The 15,698-nt window shown below is 48.9% G+C and overlaps 5 protein-coding genes across 5 annotated transcripts; 3 read left to right on the plus strand and 2 right to left on the minus strand.

Annotated features, from left to right (window-relative positions):
- Positions 1-75: 75 nt before the first annotated feature.
- Positions 76-4,442, minus strand: N7525_004722 (uncharacterized protein; the record flags this gene model as incomplete). Its single annotated transcript, XM_002565536.2, has 8 exons — positions 76-1,676; positions 1,730-2,087; positions 2,140-2,570; positions 2,621-2,740; positions 2,790-3,338; positions 3,390-4,154; positions 4,218-4,328; positions 4,397-4,442. 8 exons carry the CDS (start codon positions 4,440-4,442, stop codon positions 76-78), a joined length of 3,981 nt encoding a protein of 1,326 aa, XP_002565582.2.
- A 504-nt stretch (positions 4,443-4,946) lies between these two features.
- Positions 4,947-6,717, plus strand: N7525_004723 (uncharacterized protein; the record flags this gene model as incomplete). Its single annotated transcript, XM_002565535.1, has 6 exons — positions 4,947-5,123; positions 5,175-5,306; positions 5,356-5,509; positions 5,563-5,760; positions 5,813-6,297; positions 6,352-6,717. 6 exons carry the CDS (start codon positions 4,947-4,949, stop codon positions 6,715-6,717), a joined length of 1,512 nt encoding a protein of 503 aa, XP_002565581.1.
- Positions 6,718-8,768: 2,051 nt separating this feature from the next.
- Positions 8,769-9,987, plus strand: N7525_004724 (uncharacterized protein; the record flags this gene model as incomplete). Its single annotated transcript, XM_061213145.1, has 2 exons — positions 8,769-8,862; positions 8,918-9,987. 2 exons carry the CDS (start codon positions 8,769-8,771, stop codon positions 9,985-9,987), a joined length of 1,164 nt encoding a protein of 387 aa, XP_061070166.1.
- Positions 9,988-11,202: 1,215 nt separating this feature from the next.
- On the minus strand, positions 11,203-11,382 carry N7525_004725 (uncharacterized protein; the record flags this gene model as incomplete). Its single annotated transcript, XM_061213146.1, has 1 exon — positions 11,203-11,382. One exon carries the CDS (start codon positions 11,380-11,382, stop codon positions 11,203-11,205), a length of 180 nt encoding a protein of 59 aa, XP_061070167.1.
- Positions 11,383-13,386: 2,004 nt separating this feature from the next.
- Positions 13,387-15,428, plus strand: N7525_004726 (LCCL domain-containing protein; the record flags this gene model as incomplete). The annotated part of the gene is made up of 2 exons (XM_002565531.1): positions 13,387-13,874; positions 13,937-15,428. 2 exons carry the CDS (start codon positions 13,387-13,389, stop codon positions 15,426-15,428), a joined length of 1,980 nt encoding a protein of 659 aa, XP_002565577.1.
- Between the last annotated feature and the right edge of the window lie 270 nt (positions 15,429-15,698).

Consider the following 15,698-nt stretch of genomic DNA (forward strand, 5'->3'; position numbering starts at 1 on the left):
ACCGGCCTGACGGGCCAGTTTGCTGATATCCCAGACTTTGACAACTTCTCTCAATGTAATTATCTAATGGGATATTTAGTTTGATGCTTGTTGAGCAGTATCATAAGCGTTCACACTCCCGGATGCCCTTGGATACCCGACCAAGATATTCTGGCCCCGGCCCTCGACATGCCCAGTGCCAGTGGTGTCCTCAGCTGCCCCAGTAAAGCCCCATCCACCTCCTCCGGGAGTATAAACCACACATCGATCTCCCGCCTGCATGCGGACCATATTCTTCGATCCCATATTAACCCAGCGCCACTCAGCGGCCCCATGCTCATTCTGCACCTTCCTCACCCAGTAGTTCGCGCCACGCTCACCATCATCCCCGCCCTCCATTCCGTATGGAGGCACACTTCGGCGTTCTGTTATAACGCTGAAACTCAGGGGAGCCCGGCATTCAATATCGCGAACCACACCATTTCCACCATGATGATACCCTTTGCCACCTGTCCCTTCACGGATAGCAAACTCGCGCAGAATGACAGGATACCGCTTCTCAAGGCTCTCCACGTCTGTGATGCGCGTGTTTGTCATATGGGTATGCACACCTGACGCGCCATCTTGCGTCGCCGTGGCACCAGAGCCGCCGCAAATTGTCTCACCAAATGCATACGCGTAGCCTTGGAGCTTCTGACCGGTGCTGGTGGTGCCACCCTCCCCGAAGAACCCAATGCAGTTCATGCACCCGTGTGAAGCGGCAGCAGCACGGAAAGTGCGTAGGATCACATCGACCACGCGCTGCGAGGTCTGCGTGTTACCAGCACAGACGGCGGGCCCAGCTGATGGGTTGAGGAAACTCCCTTTCGGGATGATCACATTGATTGGCGATAAGCAGCCTTGATTTAGTGGGATGTCGGTGCCGATAAGGAGACGAAGTGTGTAGATTATGGCTGAGTGGGTGATTGCTGGCGGTGCGTTGATGTTGCTTAGCATTTCGACCCCTGTGCCGGTGAAGTCGAAGGTTGCCGAGCCATCTTTGGATATATCCACCGTAAGTTTAACTAACGTTCCGTTGTCCATTTGGTCGACGGCTGATAGATGGGGCCCAAGTCTGGAGAGTGTATCGAGGAGATAGGAACGCACAGCCAGCTCCGCATTCGACTGGATGGCCCCCATGTACATTTGGACCACAGGGAGGGTGTATTCCTCGATGAGAGCCTGGACCAGGACCATGCCTTTATGATTTGCAGCAACCTGCGCCTTCAGATCCGAGATGTTGTCTTGGACGTGCCTACTCCCGGTACAACCTGGGTACTCGCCTGGGCTCAAGAGTATGTCGGTGATTCCTTTCTCGTCGAAAACTCCCCCATGGATCAATTTAAAGGACCGGATAGCTGCTCCCTCTTGCCAGAGCTCGGTGGAATTAGGTGGCATTGACGTACCACCCAGTCCGCCAATGTCTGTATGGTGGCCTCTTGAGGCAACGTAGAAAGCCACGGTCGAGCCTGTCTTTTCAAAGATCGGAGTAATGACGGTTATGTCTGGAAGGTGACTGCCTCCAGATTCCGGATGGTTGGCTACCAGGACGTCACCTTGTGATAGCTTGCCTTTGTGTAGTTCATGTTGGTACTTGACTGCGTAGCTCATGGATCCTAAATGAACAGGTACATGAGGAGCATTGGCAACCAGATCACCTGTCGATTATCACGTCAGTTGGTTCCAACATATAATTGTAATGTATGCATACCTTGAGGTCCAAATAGGGCGCAAGAGAAATCAAGTCGCTCTTTGATATTTAGAGAAACTGCTGTTTTCTGTAGAGCGCGACCCATCTGCTCCGCGATACTCATAAAGCGATGCCCAAAAACAGATAGCTGGATGTGATCGACCACAGTTGGTTGCTCAATAGTTGCAGTGGAAGTAGAAATAATGTCAATGATAACATGGGAGCGGAGAACCTTGGCTACAGCACCCGGTACCACAACGAGTGTTTGGGTCTGGTCAATAATCACAGCGGGTCCATTAATTGATAGACCAGGCGCCAAACTCTCGAGCACCAGCACGGGGGTTTGCTTGTATCCTGTTTTCTGGAAATAAACGGGGACCTACAGCAATGAGTAATGGGTATAAATAATGGGTAGTCCAAGGAGTATTTACCATACGCTCCACCAACTTCGGAGAGGCAGGTTGGAAGTTCAAAGTACGCAGTTGTTCTCCAAGTTGTTCTCCCTCCCAGTCTTCTCTCTCACTTGCACCTATGCCCCGGACACGCACATCGTCGACATAGATTGCCTTTTCGTCGGGAAAGACGAAGGAGAACTCTCGCAGATGGATCTTCTTGAACTCGTTCTTGAAGTCACCGTCGGCAGGTTTGAGGACCATGATCGAGGTTTCTGTGCCCTGGTATCTCATGTTGAGATACATCTCACAGGTTATGCTCTTTTCTCGTATGCCTTGTCTCATCAATCGTTCCTGGACAACGGTTCCAAGCTTAGAAAGTCTTTCTTCCAGTCGACCACGAGAAATCTCGTTGTATCTCTCATTAACAGGCTCCTGTGCTTCTTGAACAACGTCTGCCAGCGCCATGCCTTTGGAATGTTAGTACACATCATGAACCATCTAAAGGTAAGCGCCTTACCGTATGCGGACAAGATGCTTGAGAGCTTGTGGATGACTATTGTGGATATCTTGAGTGTTTTGGCAATATCACAAGCATGCTGACCACCTGCACCTCCGAAGACAGCAAGATTATGATTCGCTATTGTGCGTTAGGATAAGATCCACAAAGGGGTTTGAATTGCACATACCAATGTCATATCCTTTACCTTCAGTCAGCGCCCGGATGGGTCGGCACATGGCTTCGTTGGCAACATCAAGAAAACCACAGGCGACCTCTTCAGGAGAGAGTGATTTTCCAGTGTCACGGTTGATCTCATCCGTCAGCTCGATGAACTTCTTCTTCACTATCTCCACATCAAGTGGCTGATTTTCATTCTCGCCAAAGATCTTAGGAAAGAAATGAGGAATGAGTCTTCCTAGGAATAGATTGGCGTCCGTTACTGTCAAAGGCCCTCCTTTTCGATAACATGCAGGGCCTGGGTGTGATGAAGCACTCTCAGGGCCTACTATGAATAGGCCATTTCGCCAGAACAATATGGAGCCACCTCCAGCGGCAACGGTGTTGATATCAAGCTGCGGACTCTGGATAGTAACACCAGCGGTATTACTCTCGAAGACATGTTCGAAATTTCCGCCGTACCGAGAAACATCAGTCGAGGTTCCTCCCATGTCAAAACCAACAACTGGGGTCTTTGTGTGATCGTCGTAAGATGTGCGGGCATAACCCACAACACCGCCTGTTTGCTATCAGTCTAGTTCCCTCTAATCATATGTAGGTTTAGCCTTACCTGCAGGTCCACTAAGGATACCCCGGAGACCACTGAAACGGTCGTGACTTACAAGTCCACCGTCTGACTGCATAAAGTCACAACGCACACCATCCAAATTTCCACCTTGGAATCCTTTTGAGAATCCGCTAAGATAATTCTTGATCTCAGGGGTAAGGTACGCATCAGCTGACGAAGAGCCTCCACGGGGCACCATCTTGATCATCTTGGCTGCCACGGAAGACGAACACGACACATGGGTGAAGCCTTCCTCTAGAGCCAGTTCTTCGATTCGGTTTTCGTGGGCTGGGAAAACATAGGAATGTGCCAAGCACACTGCAACAGTATCATAGCCTTGAGATCGTAGGTCTCGCAGTGTTTGTCTCACAGCAGCTTCATCGAGAGGCTTTAAGATGCGGATCATGTCACCACTCGAGCCCCTCACGAGCACTCCTGGTATCTCGTTGTCCGACTTGAACAAACCATCCAAGTCCTCATCAAACCCCTCAATTGTCACTCTCTCGTCAATTTCCCTGGCATCGGCGTACAAGACATCGGGTTTAACGATGTTTAGGTCAAAGAGGCGCGGTCGGGATTGATAGCCGATTTTCAACAAGTCGCGAAAGCCCTTCGTTACGAGAAAGGCATGTTTGGTTCCTTTCCTTTCAAGCAAGGCATTCGTCGCTACTGTTGTTCCCATTCGAATAAATTCTAGGTCATCTTTCGGAAGAGGAACCCCACGGGGTATTTCCCGTCCTTGGTACAGCGAGAGGACGCGTCGGATACCTTTGTAATAGCTTATCAGCCGGCTTTCTCGAGTGCTCCGTTACGAGAGTCATATTTTCTTACCCTCAGTTGGCGCATCAGCGTAGTTACCAGGGTCAACAGACAACAGCTTTAGGACGACGTCAGGCTTTCCCGGCAGACTCGCCCACACATCAGTGAATGTGCCTCCTCGATCTAAGAGAGCATAATTAGCGCTATAGTTGGTAGAATTTTGGTTGTGCGAGAATTTTTAAAGTCCGTACCGATGGCAATCCTGACGCCTCCGACCGTCGGCTTCGTAACCGTCATATTGGAATATTGGAAGAAAATGAAAATTGGTTTGCACCTGCATCTTGGGTTCCTCTGGGATTTGGAACAAATTTATAATTGCAGGTGGATTGCGACGCTACATCTTGACGAAAGAGTAAGGTCGTCACGGTAGTTGAGTTGGAAAGTTCATTCGGGTCCTACGTGTTGTCGAGGAAGGTCGATACGGCCCAGTCGCCTTCCAAGGTTGGAGACCCCGGAGTATCTAAGTGGGTCTCCCCACAAACTCTATTGTGTTCCTTGGTTTTCTCTTTTCTTTTCTCCCGGGGAAGGTCGACACGGTATCAGCCAGACGGTTCACCAATGGCCTCAAGAGCCGATATCTATAACGGGGCCTCCCCACTGGCCACCTTTTATCGAAAGGTTCACGACGTTGGCGGGGAAAGTTTGCTTGGGCTTTATAAGAGCAGTCTTGAGTCTGTTTGTTGCTGGTCGCCGTTTTCTTCCTGAGTTAATTACATCGTTCGCTCTTCGAGTTCCTTCACAATGGCAGAGCAGAAAGGCAGTGTTTCTGTCGAGACACCGGAAGTAGAGAAGCACGGTGTCTCCAGAGCAATGGATGAGGCAGCAGAGTACCTTGCTCATAGCACTGGCTTTGCACCTTTGTCCCCGGAAGAAGAGAAGAAGATGGTACGCAAGATGGATTGGATTCTTCTGCCAATGGTATGTTGCCTGTCCCCTCTTATGCGCGCGAGCAAGCTAACCCGTTCTTAGCTCTTTATGACCGCTACCTTGGGTGCTGTTGATAAGGTTGCTATCAGTACTGCAGCCATATATGGCCTCAAAGATGACCTTCAGCTTGTGGGCCAACAATATTCTTGGGCTGGATCCATCTTATCTCTCGGAGTACGTAGTGTCTCTAACGGTGGTTGCGTTTTTTCTAATCTAGTGGCAGGCGATTATTGGCATGTGGCCATCCACGTACCTGGTCCACAGACTGCCCTCTGCCAAATACCTATCTGCATGCTCGTTAGGCTGGTCAATTATGGCACTTCTCATGCCGGTCTCTCGTAATTGGAGCGGACTAATGGCTTTGAGATTCTTTATGGGTACGTGAGTTGTGATGATCCGGCTTGGATAATGGCACTGATAAGGTGTTTAGGTTGTTTGGAGGCGATCATCGTTCCATCAATTTCCCTAATCGTCGCTGGGTTCTATAAAAAGTCTGAGCAGCCCCCTCGCAATGCCTTGGTATTTGCGGCAGCGAGTTCTATCGTCAACGGCTTCCTCTCGTGGGCGGTCGGTCATATTCCATCTAGTGCAGCACTTTCTATTTGGCAATACCTTTTTCTGATCATCGGTACGTCTGGCATGGATGAATTTGCATTTAACCTTTCTCACTTTGTTGATAGGCTCTATTTCGACACTGTGGTCTATTATTGCTTTGATCTTCCTCCCGGACTCTCCTATGAATGCCTTTTTCCTCAACGATAGAGAGAAGTACCATGCTGTCCAGCGCCTGGCCGAGAACAAAACCGGGATCACAAACCGGCACTGGAAGTGGGATCAGGCCCTGGAGGCGGCTATTGATCCGAAGACATGGGTCCTATTTTTCTTCAACATCGCTATCAACATTCCCAACGGAGGACTCACAACCTTCAGCGGCATCATCATCAACAACTTAGGGTTCTCGCCCGTGATTACCTCCCTGCTGAACATGCCGACCGGTGTCATGTCGACCCTGTCAGCATTCTGCTTCTCTTGGATTGCGGCTAAGTGGACCAACCGTCGATGCCTGGTCACCATGTTGGCATCTTGTGTCCCTATAATTGGTGCCATCCTAGTTTACAGCTTACCGCGAACGAATCTGGGTGGTCAGATGGTTGGTATATATCTGGTGAGTCCAGGTTCCAGCTTAGCATTGTACAACCGACTAATCATTTCTCTAAAGTTATATACATACTTCGGTCCGTACGTTGTGGGGATATCCATGGCTCAGGCTAATACAGCGGGTAATACCAAGAAGACCGTGCAGTATTCCATTCTCTATATTGGCTATGCCGTGGGGAATCTCATCGGGCCGCAGACATTTCGAGCAAATCAAGCACCAGCATATACAGGAGGGTTTGTTGCCATGCTGGCTTGCTATTGCGTCTGCGTTCTGCTGATGGCAGTCTACTGGGCCATTGCGCACAACTTGAATCGCCGAGCTACAGTTGGCGTTGACCCTGAGGAAGATCGAGCGGACGGGGACTTAATGGATGCCTTTGCTGATAAAACTGACTTCCAACAAAAGGCATTCAAGTATACTACGTAACGGGGGAGTTCTCGTGTTTAATATGCGGAGGACTATGTTTTATGGATTAAACAACACTTCATCGTAATAGGCGGCTATGTTTGAGAGTAGTTAGACGAATCTTGAAATATGTCCTTTGGCCTGCGTTTGACAAAAGCTACTATGGTGATTCGGTGTAAAGATAACGGTCCAAAAGTACCTATATGTACCGGATTTTCCCTGGCGTGTGGGGCTTTCCTATTTGATCTGCCGCCGCTTTTATGAGGGTGGTCAGGCTGAGGCTCACTGAGCAGGTGTTAGCACGGACTCAGATCAGACAAATACCCAATACTCATCTTTGGATGTGGACCTAGCTTATGTCATTAAGTCCAATATCCAGTCACGGGTGTGTTATCAACAGAGACATAGCCCTATGCGTAGTGTCGCTTAAGGTCAGTCCATGAATCCAAAGGGGGTAAGACCGATGTTCAGCCGTGGCGGAGGTGAGGTTGAAACTGCAACCCTGCTGTTCGCGTTGTCGCCGACCCAGGTGGTGATCTGCACAGTACTCCCTTGGTTACTGTCCCACTACATACATACCGATTATATTTCTGTATTGGTATGGCAGGCTTTCGTGTCTAAAACGCCCTTGGCGGGGGCCCTATATCGCAGGTTGGCTCACCATGGTTCAGCGGCCACCGACAAATTTCGTCATTCGACATATAAAGCAAGGCTGTATAGCGATATAGCGAGGCTGAGAACCCAATCTCATTTTATATTTAGCCTGTCATAAATGACCACCGAAGCCAAAAATTAACAATTTGTTCAACGCCCATGACCTCTTACAACACCCTCCAGTCCCTCCCTTAATATCGAGCTAGCACGCACAGCATTCCAACGTGTGCTAAAGAATGGACAGACATGTCCTTACAAAATGCAGGGATGGAATACTAGCTTGGTGTCAGGAAGATAATCCATACATCCATCCTGTTTTGAGAATGTTTGAGGATGATCAACAGCTGCATACTGTATCTGTCTAGACCGGTGTTGCATATTACCAACCCTTACAGTGGAAAGCAACCAATAGGCGATTGTCTAGTCAAGTAAGCAAATTTTCAAATCTTGGTATGCTTAAGTTGACCCACCTGCTACTTCATGCCTCCTTTGGAATTTGTTAGCTAGTGCCAAGCACAAGGCGCACAAGCTCACCAGCCATTACCGTTTCGGCTGGCTGGTGATCCAAATGACACCCTCGCATTAGGATACTAGTTTCGCTGAATTTTATGACCGGGGAGGTAGCGGTTTCGTTTGTACGGAACCCTTCCGGCAACCTTCGTAGCCGGTGGGTCTTCATAGTCACAAACGCGAGCTTCATTTCAGCACCTGTGCACGATGGGAGAGAAAAGCAAGTATGAGTATAATATTTGTAAATAGATCTCATCCCTGGCTGATTCCTGAAGCTGGTTAGTCGAGAAAACTGACATCTATTACTGGGTGACAAAAAGTACGGTTTTAGAGCATCATCGTCAGAAGACTAAGGATTCGCCTTGCCCAGGCATTGCACGGTCAAACTATATCTCAGTCGGCAAAACAGACAGTTCAGCATGCGCATAAACTACAGTACATACGGTCAACCTAGTGCTTTTGGAACTCTAATGGAGAAGCTCTACAAGTCGGCGAAGCGAACTATGTGACAGTTCTGTTTCTGTCGCCCCAAGCGCAGTTAAGCAGCCAACGTAGCCATGTACCCACATATCATATGTACATATGGCTTACCGCTGTCCTAAAGGATCCTCAGCGAAGCGCAGCTTTGAAACCCTTGCCATGAGAAAAGGAGAGCCAATTTACCTGGAAGGAATCGGTTAGCAATTCCAACCGTCGTATTTTGGGATAGGGGAGGATGCAACCCAAGATCAGGGAGCATCCTTTGCACCAGACTTAATCCGGACTCGGGCTGTTCGCCTATGGCTATGACAGAAAGACACGCCTTTGTAAGCTAAGCCCGATTATTTAAGGGAACCCTTTCAACCCAGGGGATTGACACGGTCTCCGATCTGGGACAACAGTTAAAACACCTGAGGATTTCTCTAACTATGGAGAGAAAAGCACAAGAGTCGACTTTTGCGACTCAGAATGAAAGAAGCGGGTTGCCAAAATATGTCCATCTCCCGGAAACGAAGCATGAGTGTAAGTAACACTCACTGCCTGCCCTTAGAAGAATAATGATTCACCAGCAGTGCAGTAGAATATGCCGACCTCGCCATGCTGGATCTGTCCGAATTTGACCGACCGGGAGGAAAGGAGAAGTTGGCGGAACAGTTAAGGGCAGCAGCACACCACTCTGGTATTACGTCGACCTACCAAATAGGGACATCAGCTAACTCGTCAGGGTTTTTCTATATTACGAATTTTGGCCTCACGCAGGCGGAAATCGATGAGCAATTTGCTATTGCAAAGGCATTTTTTGCCCTACCCCAGGAAGAGCGCTTGAAATATCGGGCCCCTCTTGAAGAAGGAAACTACAACGGCTATCGGCCCTTGGGGACCCTGGAGATCCTACCCGGGCTATACGATAATGTGGAATTCTACAACATCTTCAAATTTATCCCGCAGACCCAGCGGGTTCAGCCCGATATCTTTCGGGAATACTGGGGAGAAATTGAAAAGTTCCACCGCCACATGCACGAGAACGTGTCATTCAAGCTGCTTCGACTGCTGGCCATTTCCCTCGAGCTCCCTGAAGAGGAGCTCGTCAACGGGCATCTCTACGAAGCAAACTGCGACAGCTCTCTGCGTTACATGATGTATCGGGCCCGTTCCTCGGAGGAAAATAATAGCTACAAGGACCTCTATCTTCGTGGCCACACGGATATTGGAACTATGACTTTTGTCTTTCAACAGCCTGTGGCTGCCTTGCAAATAAAGCACACTGAAAGCTCCCACTGGCAGCACATCCGGATTCCTCCGGGAGTTATTGCTGTGAACCTAGCGGACATACTCCAGTTTCTAACCAATGGTTACCTGAAGAGTGGCATCCACCGTGTGATTTCACCGCCGGAAGATCAAGCATCCAATGACCGTTTGGGGCTATTGTACTTCTTGAGGCCGGCGGAACAGCTGATGCTGAGAGCTTTAGACAGCCCTTACCTACGGAAGATGGGATATGGTAATGAAGGTACCGCTGTTGATCCAGATGTCCCAGCCTCGGATTGGGTGAGAGAACGTGTGAGAAAGAATTGGACAAGATCACCAGAGGATAATACTCAAAGCGTTAAGATGGGCGGATTCAAGGCTAAGATCATATATGACTGATGTCTGTGATACATAATAAGACGGTTTCGTTAATACAGTCATATCTTGCTCGGCGCTAGTATCGCAAGTTTATGTCTCCCCTCAATAGATGAAGTGCCCAATCGCAATTGCTCCTGGTTTCCTTTACGTGGCACCGCTTTTCTGTACCAAGCCTTTCAATGTAGATTGTTCAACGGAGCCAGACTGTGCTGATCAGACCGTTCTTGATCGCCAAAGCAACTGCAGCGCAAGAAGCTACGGCCTTGGAAGTAGCTCAATGCTACAATGCTCGCATCATAAATTACAGTTGCCGCTGTCAGAGTACAGCCGCACTGCGAGGCAAGAACTTATCCATTACAGCAGTAGGAACTCCAAAGCGCTCGATCCTAGGCCAGTATGACGTTAGCGATGTTGCAATACGCAGCGTGTGAGCATAATTCATCATAAGTAAGGAAGCCACTCAGTTTCGGTGGGGAGCGTGAAAGTCTCTGCCTTACTTACTGAACAGAGGAAACTGCCCCTTTGTTACATTGCATTTCCTACCCACCAAAGGAACACTGAACTCGCGTTACCATTCTCCTCGAATGCTGCGGCCTTTAGCCCCACTACGAGTTTTTCACTTAGATAGGATCGAGACCGCTAGGATAAACGGTTATATTTGACTGCGCCAGTCCTTTTTTGATAGGCGATCTAAATAGAAAGGGTCGCACGTGATGTAATTAGCGTGTCGCATTTTATTGATATAGCTTACTTAGGCCGCTTATCCCTAGGTACACTCAGAGAGCACTCAGTGAGCAAATCAGGGTGCTCAGATGATGATCAGTGCCAGGCATTATCTGGTACATATCTGGCTGACAAGGATATCTGCCCGTTCTGGGGCCAGAAACCTCTAGTGCAAATTGATATCTCCCGGCGATAACTCCCTTGAAGAACCCGTTCGACATAAGAGCGATAAGACATAAACGAAAAGGGAACAGGGGTGGATTGGAATTAAATACAGACCTTAAGTAAAGATGCACAACTTTCCCCGGAGCCTTAGGGCGGTGCCCATCTCCCCGTCTACCGGCGCTAGCCCTTATCGCCTGTCACGGCAAAAGGTCCGAGTCATGTCCCCGCTTCGCCTTCTTTCCATCTAACCTCTGTCCGCGTTCCACCTTCACGCTATGCCACGCCGAAAACAAAACACCAGAAGGCGAACTGGATGCGCCAAATGCAAAGGTACAACCCTCATCATGGCTAGGAATTAAATCGCTGACATGGGTAGAGCAACACATCAAATGCACCGAAGAGCACCCGCGATGTAGACGCTGCGAGAGACTTGATCTTGAATGCGTCCGGGAGCTCAAAATCATGTTTCGAGAGGATGCTATCCAACGGGGCATTAGCTTTGGCCGTGAAGGTACTTACTGCCGCCATCTTCTTCTGGCTATATCCTACTGACTCTCCTTGGTAAGGGGTTTGGACGAAAAGACCCGGCACAACCGCACATAACCGGAAAACGGAATCTGTATTCCAAGGACTTCCTCTAACCCAGTATACTAGCCGCTTGTTCTTTCTGAATTTGAATGAGGGTGACTTTCAAGACTCCGATGATGTGCCTCGAACACATTCTTCAGCTCAGGTTTGCCCTAACAGCATAGACATCTGTACGGACCTTTCGATCCAATCTTCCATCTACCACCCCCTTTATTCTTTTCCGGACACAGAGACCTATCTTCTCGATTATTTTATCCGCGGTATCAGCCCATCTTGCTCTCTAAGTGAATTATATAATCCTTACATTTCCCTTCTGGTTCCCCTATGCTTTGTCTCTATCACCCTTCGACACGCCGTTCTGGCAGTTTCTGCGAATCAGCTATGCCTTCTGGGAAAGGATCAATTTGCCGAGCAAGTCTGTCACCATAAGCACATGGCCCTGCAAGGGCTCCGACGGGAAATTTCCGCTGGTGTACATGCAGATGCCACGGTAGCTTCGATCTTGATGCTGTGCTTCCACGACGTATGTCTCTGTCTTCCTATATGCGTGCAGTATATCCCGTTCTGACATGGACATAGATATCAGATGGATGCTCTCCTTCGTGGATGACACATCTTCATGGTGGCTTGCAACTGATCGACCACACAACATCTCGCGGCTCATCCGATTTATGGAAGTTTTTCAGAATGTACTTTGTAGCTCATAATATTATGAGCCGTACCGCATCTGAAAATTGCCATCAAGACGACATCTTGGAGTTGTGGTCTGACAGCGAAAACCTCGAAGAGGTACGGCGCATTCATCATCACTTTACTATTTATCAATGCTGATCTATCCGCCAGATAGATATGTTGATGGGGTGCTCGCGTGGCCTTTTGACTTTAATAAACAATATCTCGATCCATGCTTCCGAAAAGGCAAAAGTACTGCTTGACTGCTCCGCTCTATCCGAGTATAATGCTGACCACGAGATAACTATAGATACAAAAATACCGACGTTTAACCCCTGCCGAGACTCAATACTATGCAAAAGTGTCATTAGATATTAGCACAGCTCTTCTTGGCTTGAAACAGACGCTTCCTCAACATGCCACGGGCAGAGAAGACCTCGAGAGGATTGCACAGGTCAAACATTTAGCTGCCTTTCTTTACCTTAATGAACGCCTCGAGGATAAGCTAGACATCGACGACCGGAGGAGACGTGGGGTATCTGAAGGGTGCAAAAGCCGTCTTATATCGTCGATGATTGAACTGATCTCCACACTTCCTGATATGGCTACTTTGTTATGGCCTCTATTTGTGCTTGGGAACACCGGCCTGGAAAATGAAGAACAAAGACGTTTTGTACTAGATCGGCTGGCCAATATCCAGAAGACACGGAATCTCGGAAGTGTAAAGCGGACAATTGATGCTGTGAAGCATGCCTTTGTGACAAAGAGCTTATGTTCTTCGGGCAACAAGGCATGGGTTCATGAAACCTACCGCTACATCAGCCTTGCTTGAAGCAATACCATGGAATATTCAATGCAGAACATCTTGTGGTCTAAATCGGACTCGAAAACTTGCCACCGGCCATGACTACCTGAGATAGTTTTGAAGGAAGTCAAATTCTGGAACATTGTTAATCTTCAGTGATTCGGTGGACTTGTTGGTTTTTAGATGACGGAGCAGTGTCACATCTTCGAAGAGTGCGGGTTATGAAGAATATCTGTAGGTTAAGGGACTAATATACATTGAATTTTTTAATATCTTTTGTGAACTTGTCCGAGATGAGATCTGAGATCTAATCTAATGACATCCATCCATGGATCGGGCCAGCAATCCGGATGACTAAAAAGCCAAGAAATTCCTGACCAAGACGAGTTCGAGACTGAAAAGGAATTCCATCGCCTCCTTCCCTCTGAGAGCTCCAGAGCTCAGGCAAACAACTTTGTATATAAAAAATGCAGTCGCGACCGGAGTATTCCGGGGCAAGTGCGCAATCATCCTCACCGGATACGTCCACCGAGTATCCCTTGCAGGAGATCCGGTCGCAGTACAAGGATGAAGCCCGCGACAACGATGAAATAAGCTTTGACTTGGAAGTAGGCGACGTGCCTCTTCTGCCCCAAGAACACATGGATACTCAATCGGAGAAATTCGAGCGCGATCCGCCGTTTTCTTGTACGCCCTCGGGATTCTGTGCATGGCTCCGCGGCCCGACGCCGCCGCATGTCTATCACATTAACCCTTGGTTCCCTCGTTTACAGGCTGCGCCGGCGCGTCTGATTGATCAAAAATTTCCACACAGAAGTTCAAAGATCGCGCTCCTTTTTGGTGGTTTATTCTTTTGGATTGTTGTGTTCTTTGCATCTTTAAAAGCTTCCGTTGCGGGCCAAGAAGTTCCGGGGTATGGGCAGCCCGTCAAGCTGTCGTGTCACCACCGTTTATGGTGTGTTTCTATTGTTATCCCCAAGCAGATCCGATCTTGCGAACCTGACCATATCTATCTAGGAGCAATTCCACGAATTGCGGACTGAATGGTGACCTTTGTCGCCCATTCGAGGACCAATCCTTCGCGTTCCGTTGTCCCTCTGGCTGTGCAGCCGCGATTCTACTAGAGCCGTATGTTGTTGGCGACCAGGAGCTCAATTACCGACCGTTAGTTGTCGGAGGTAAGCCATTTAATGTGGATGGTCATGACAGCGGCACTTACCGCGGCGATTCCTCAATTTGTGCGTCGGCACTGCATGCAGGTCTAATTGATGACGCGAGGGGCGGATGTGGCATCTTGCACCGCGCCGGCGAGCAGAAAAACTTCTATTCCAGCTCGCAGCACGGAATTGAAAGTATCGAGTTTCTCTCGAGCTTCCCGATGTCATTCCGACTCAGTAATGAAGCGTCAACCCTAGACTCGAACGAGACATACCCAATCAAGTGCTCCGATGCGCGCTGGTCGCTATTCGCCTTCACATTGATCTGGACTACTATCTTGTCATTAGTCGTGACATCGGCACCGGCATTCTACTCCATGATATATTTCATTGTCTGGTTCCAAGTCGCCATGGCGTCCGATCCTCCCTCTATGGGGAGCTATTATGACCTTGTGTCAATCGCGCTCGGTCGATTTCTGCCCGGTGCGTTCGTTGGATTCGTGCTGTATTACTTCTGCGTCCGGCACACGCTTAAAAATTTGGATGCACACTGGGACAAGACTGTCCTGTGGCTGGGTGGCTGCTGGGTTGGCGCCCTGAACACAGACACATTTGATCGCATTCCAATCTCTCGCCTGACACCCCACGATATCCAGCAGCAACCGGGTGCTGTCACAGCTCTCATAATTGTAGTTGGGTCTCTGATTGCAATCGCCTTTGGCCAGGCACACTGTTTCCGTCGCGAGGGCCGCTTCTTCCCTACGATAAGCATATACGGCATCCTGGTTGCAGTTGTTCTCATTCTTGTCGCCGTTCCGAACATGAACCTACGCATCCACCACTATATTCTTTCTCTTCTCTTCCTTCCTGGAACGACTATGCAAACGCGACCCAGTCTTCTATACTCAGGCATCCTTATTGGTCTTTTTATAAACGGCATCGCCCGCTGGGGCTTCGATTCGATCCTCCAAACTCCAGGCGCTCTCCTTGATGGTGCCAAACTTGGTACCGTTCCACCTAAGATATATCCACCTTCTATGACCGATGCAAACAATCTCGTCTTCTCGTTCCCGGACCTTGAACCCCATGCCGACGGCCTCAGTGTCCTAGTCAACGACGTGGAGCGCTTCCAGGTCTTCCGACCTAAGGATGGCCAGCATTTACCAGATTTCACTTGGTCTCGTACTTATCCTAACGAGTTGGAATATTTCCGTTTTGGATTCGTTCACACTAATGCTTTGGGCGGTCTTTGGTATGAAGACTTTTCCCCACCCGCCGTTTGGGGCGTCGATGGTAATTTTGCTTTCCGGGATCCTGAGATCCCCGAGGATCCTGAATCCGAATCCGAATAGAGAACTGTGGTGTATTCCATCTGTACAGACCCTCATTCTTTAGTTGAAATCAGACATGGATATTCTTGACAGATTTCCGACGCATGGGCTCTGCGCTCTGACATATTCGATGATAGTTATCTTCCGGTCTAGTCCTTCCTACAGTAAGTTCTCAGTCCTACTTAGGTACAGTTATTTCCTGCTTACATCTGTGGTAGTAAGGTACGGCATGGAGTAGCGGGCTCAAGACGCATGGTATGTGGCAATAGTATTGAAGATGGTATAACATTA

This window comes from Penicillium rubens (assembly GCF_028828025.1).
Source record: "Penicillium rubens strain IBT 27055 chromosome Unknown utg000002l_segment0_segment0, whole genome shotgun sequence".
NCBI lineage: Eukaryota > Fungi > Ascomycota > Eurotiomycetes > Eurotiales > Aspergillaceae > Penicillium > Penicillium rubens.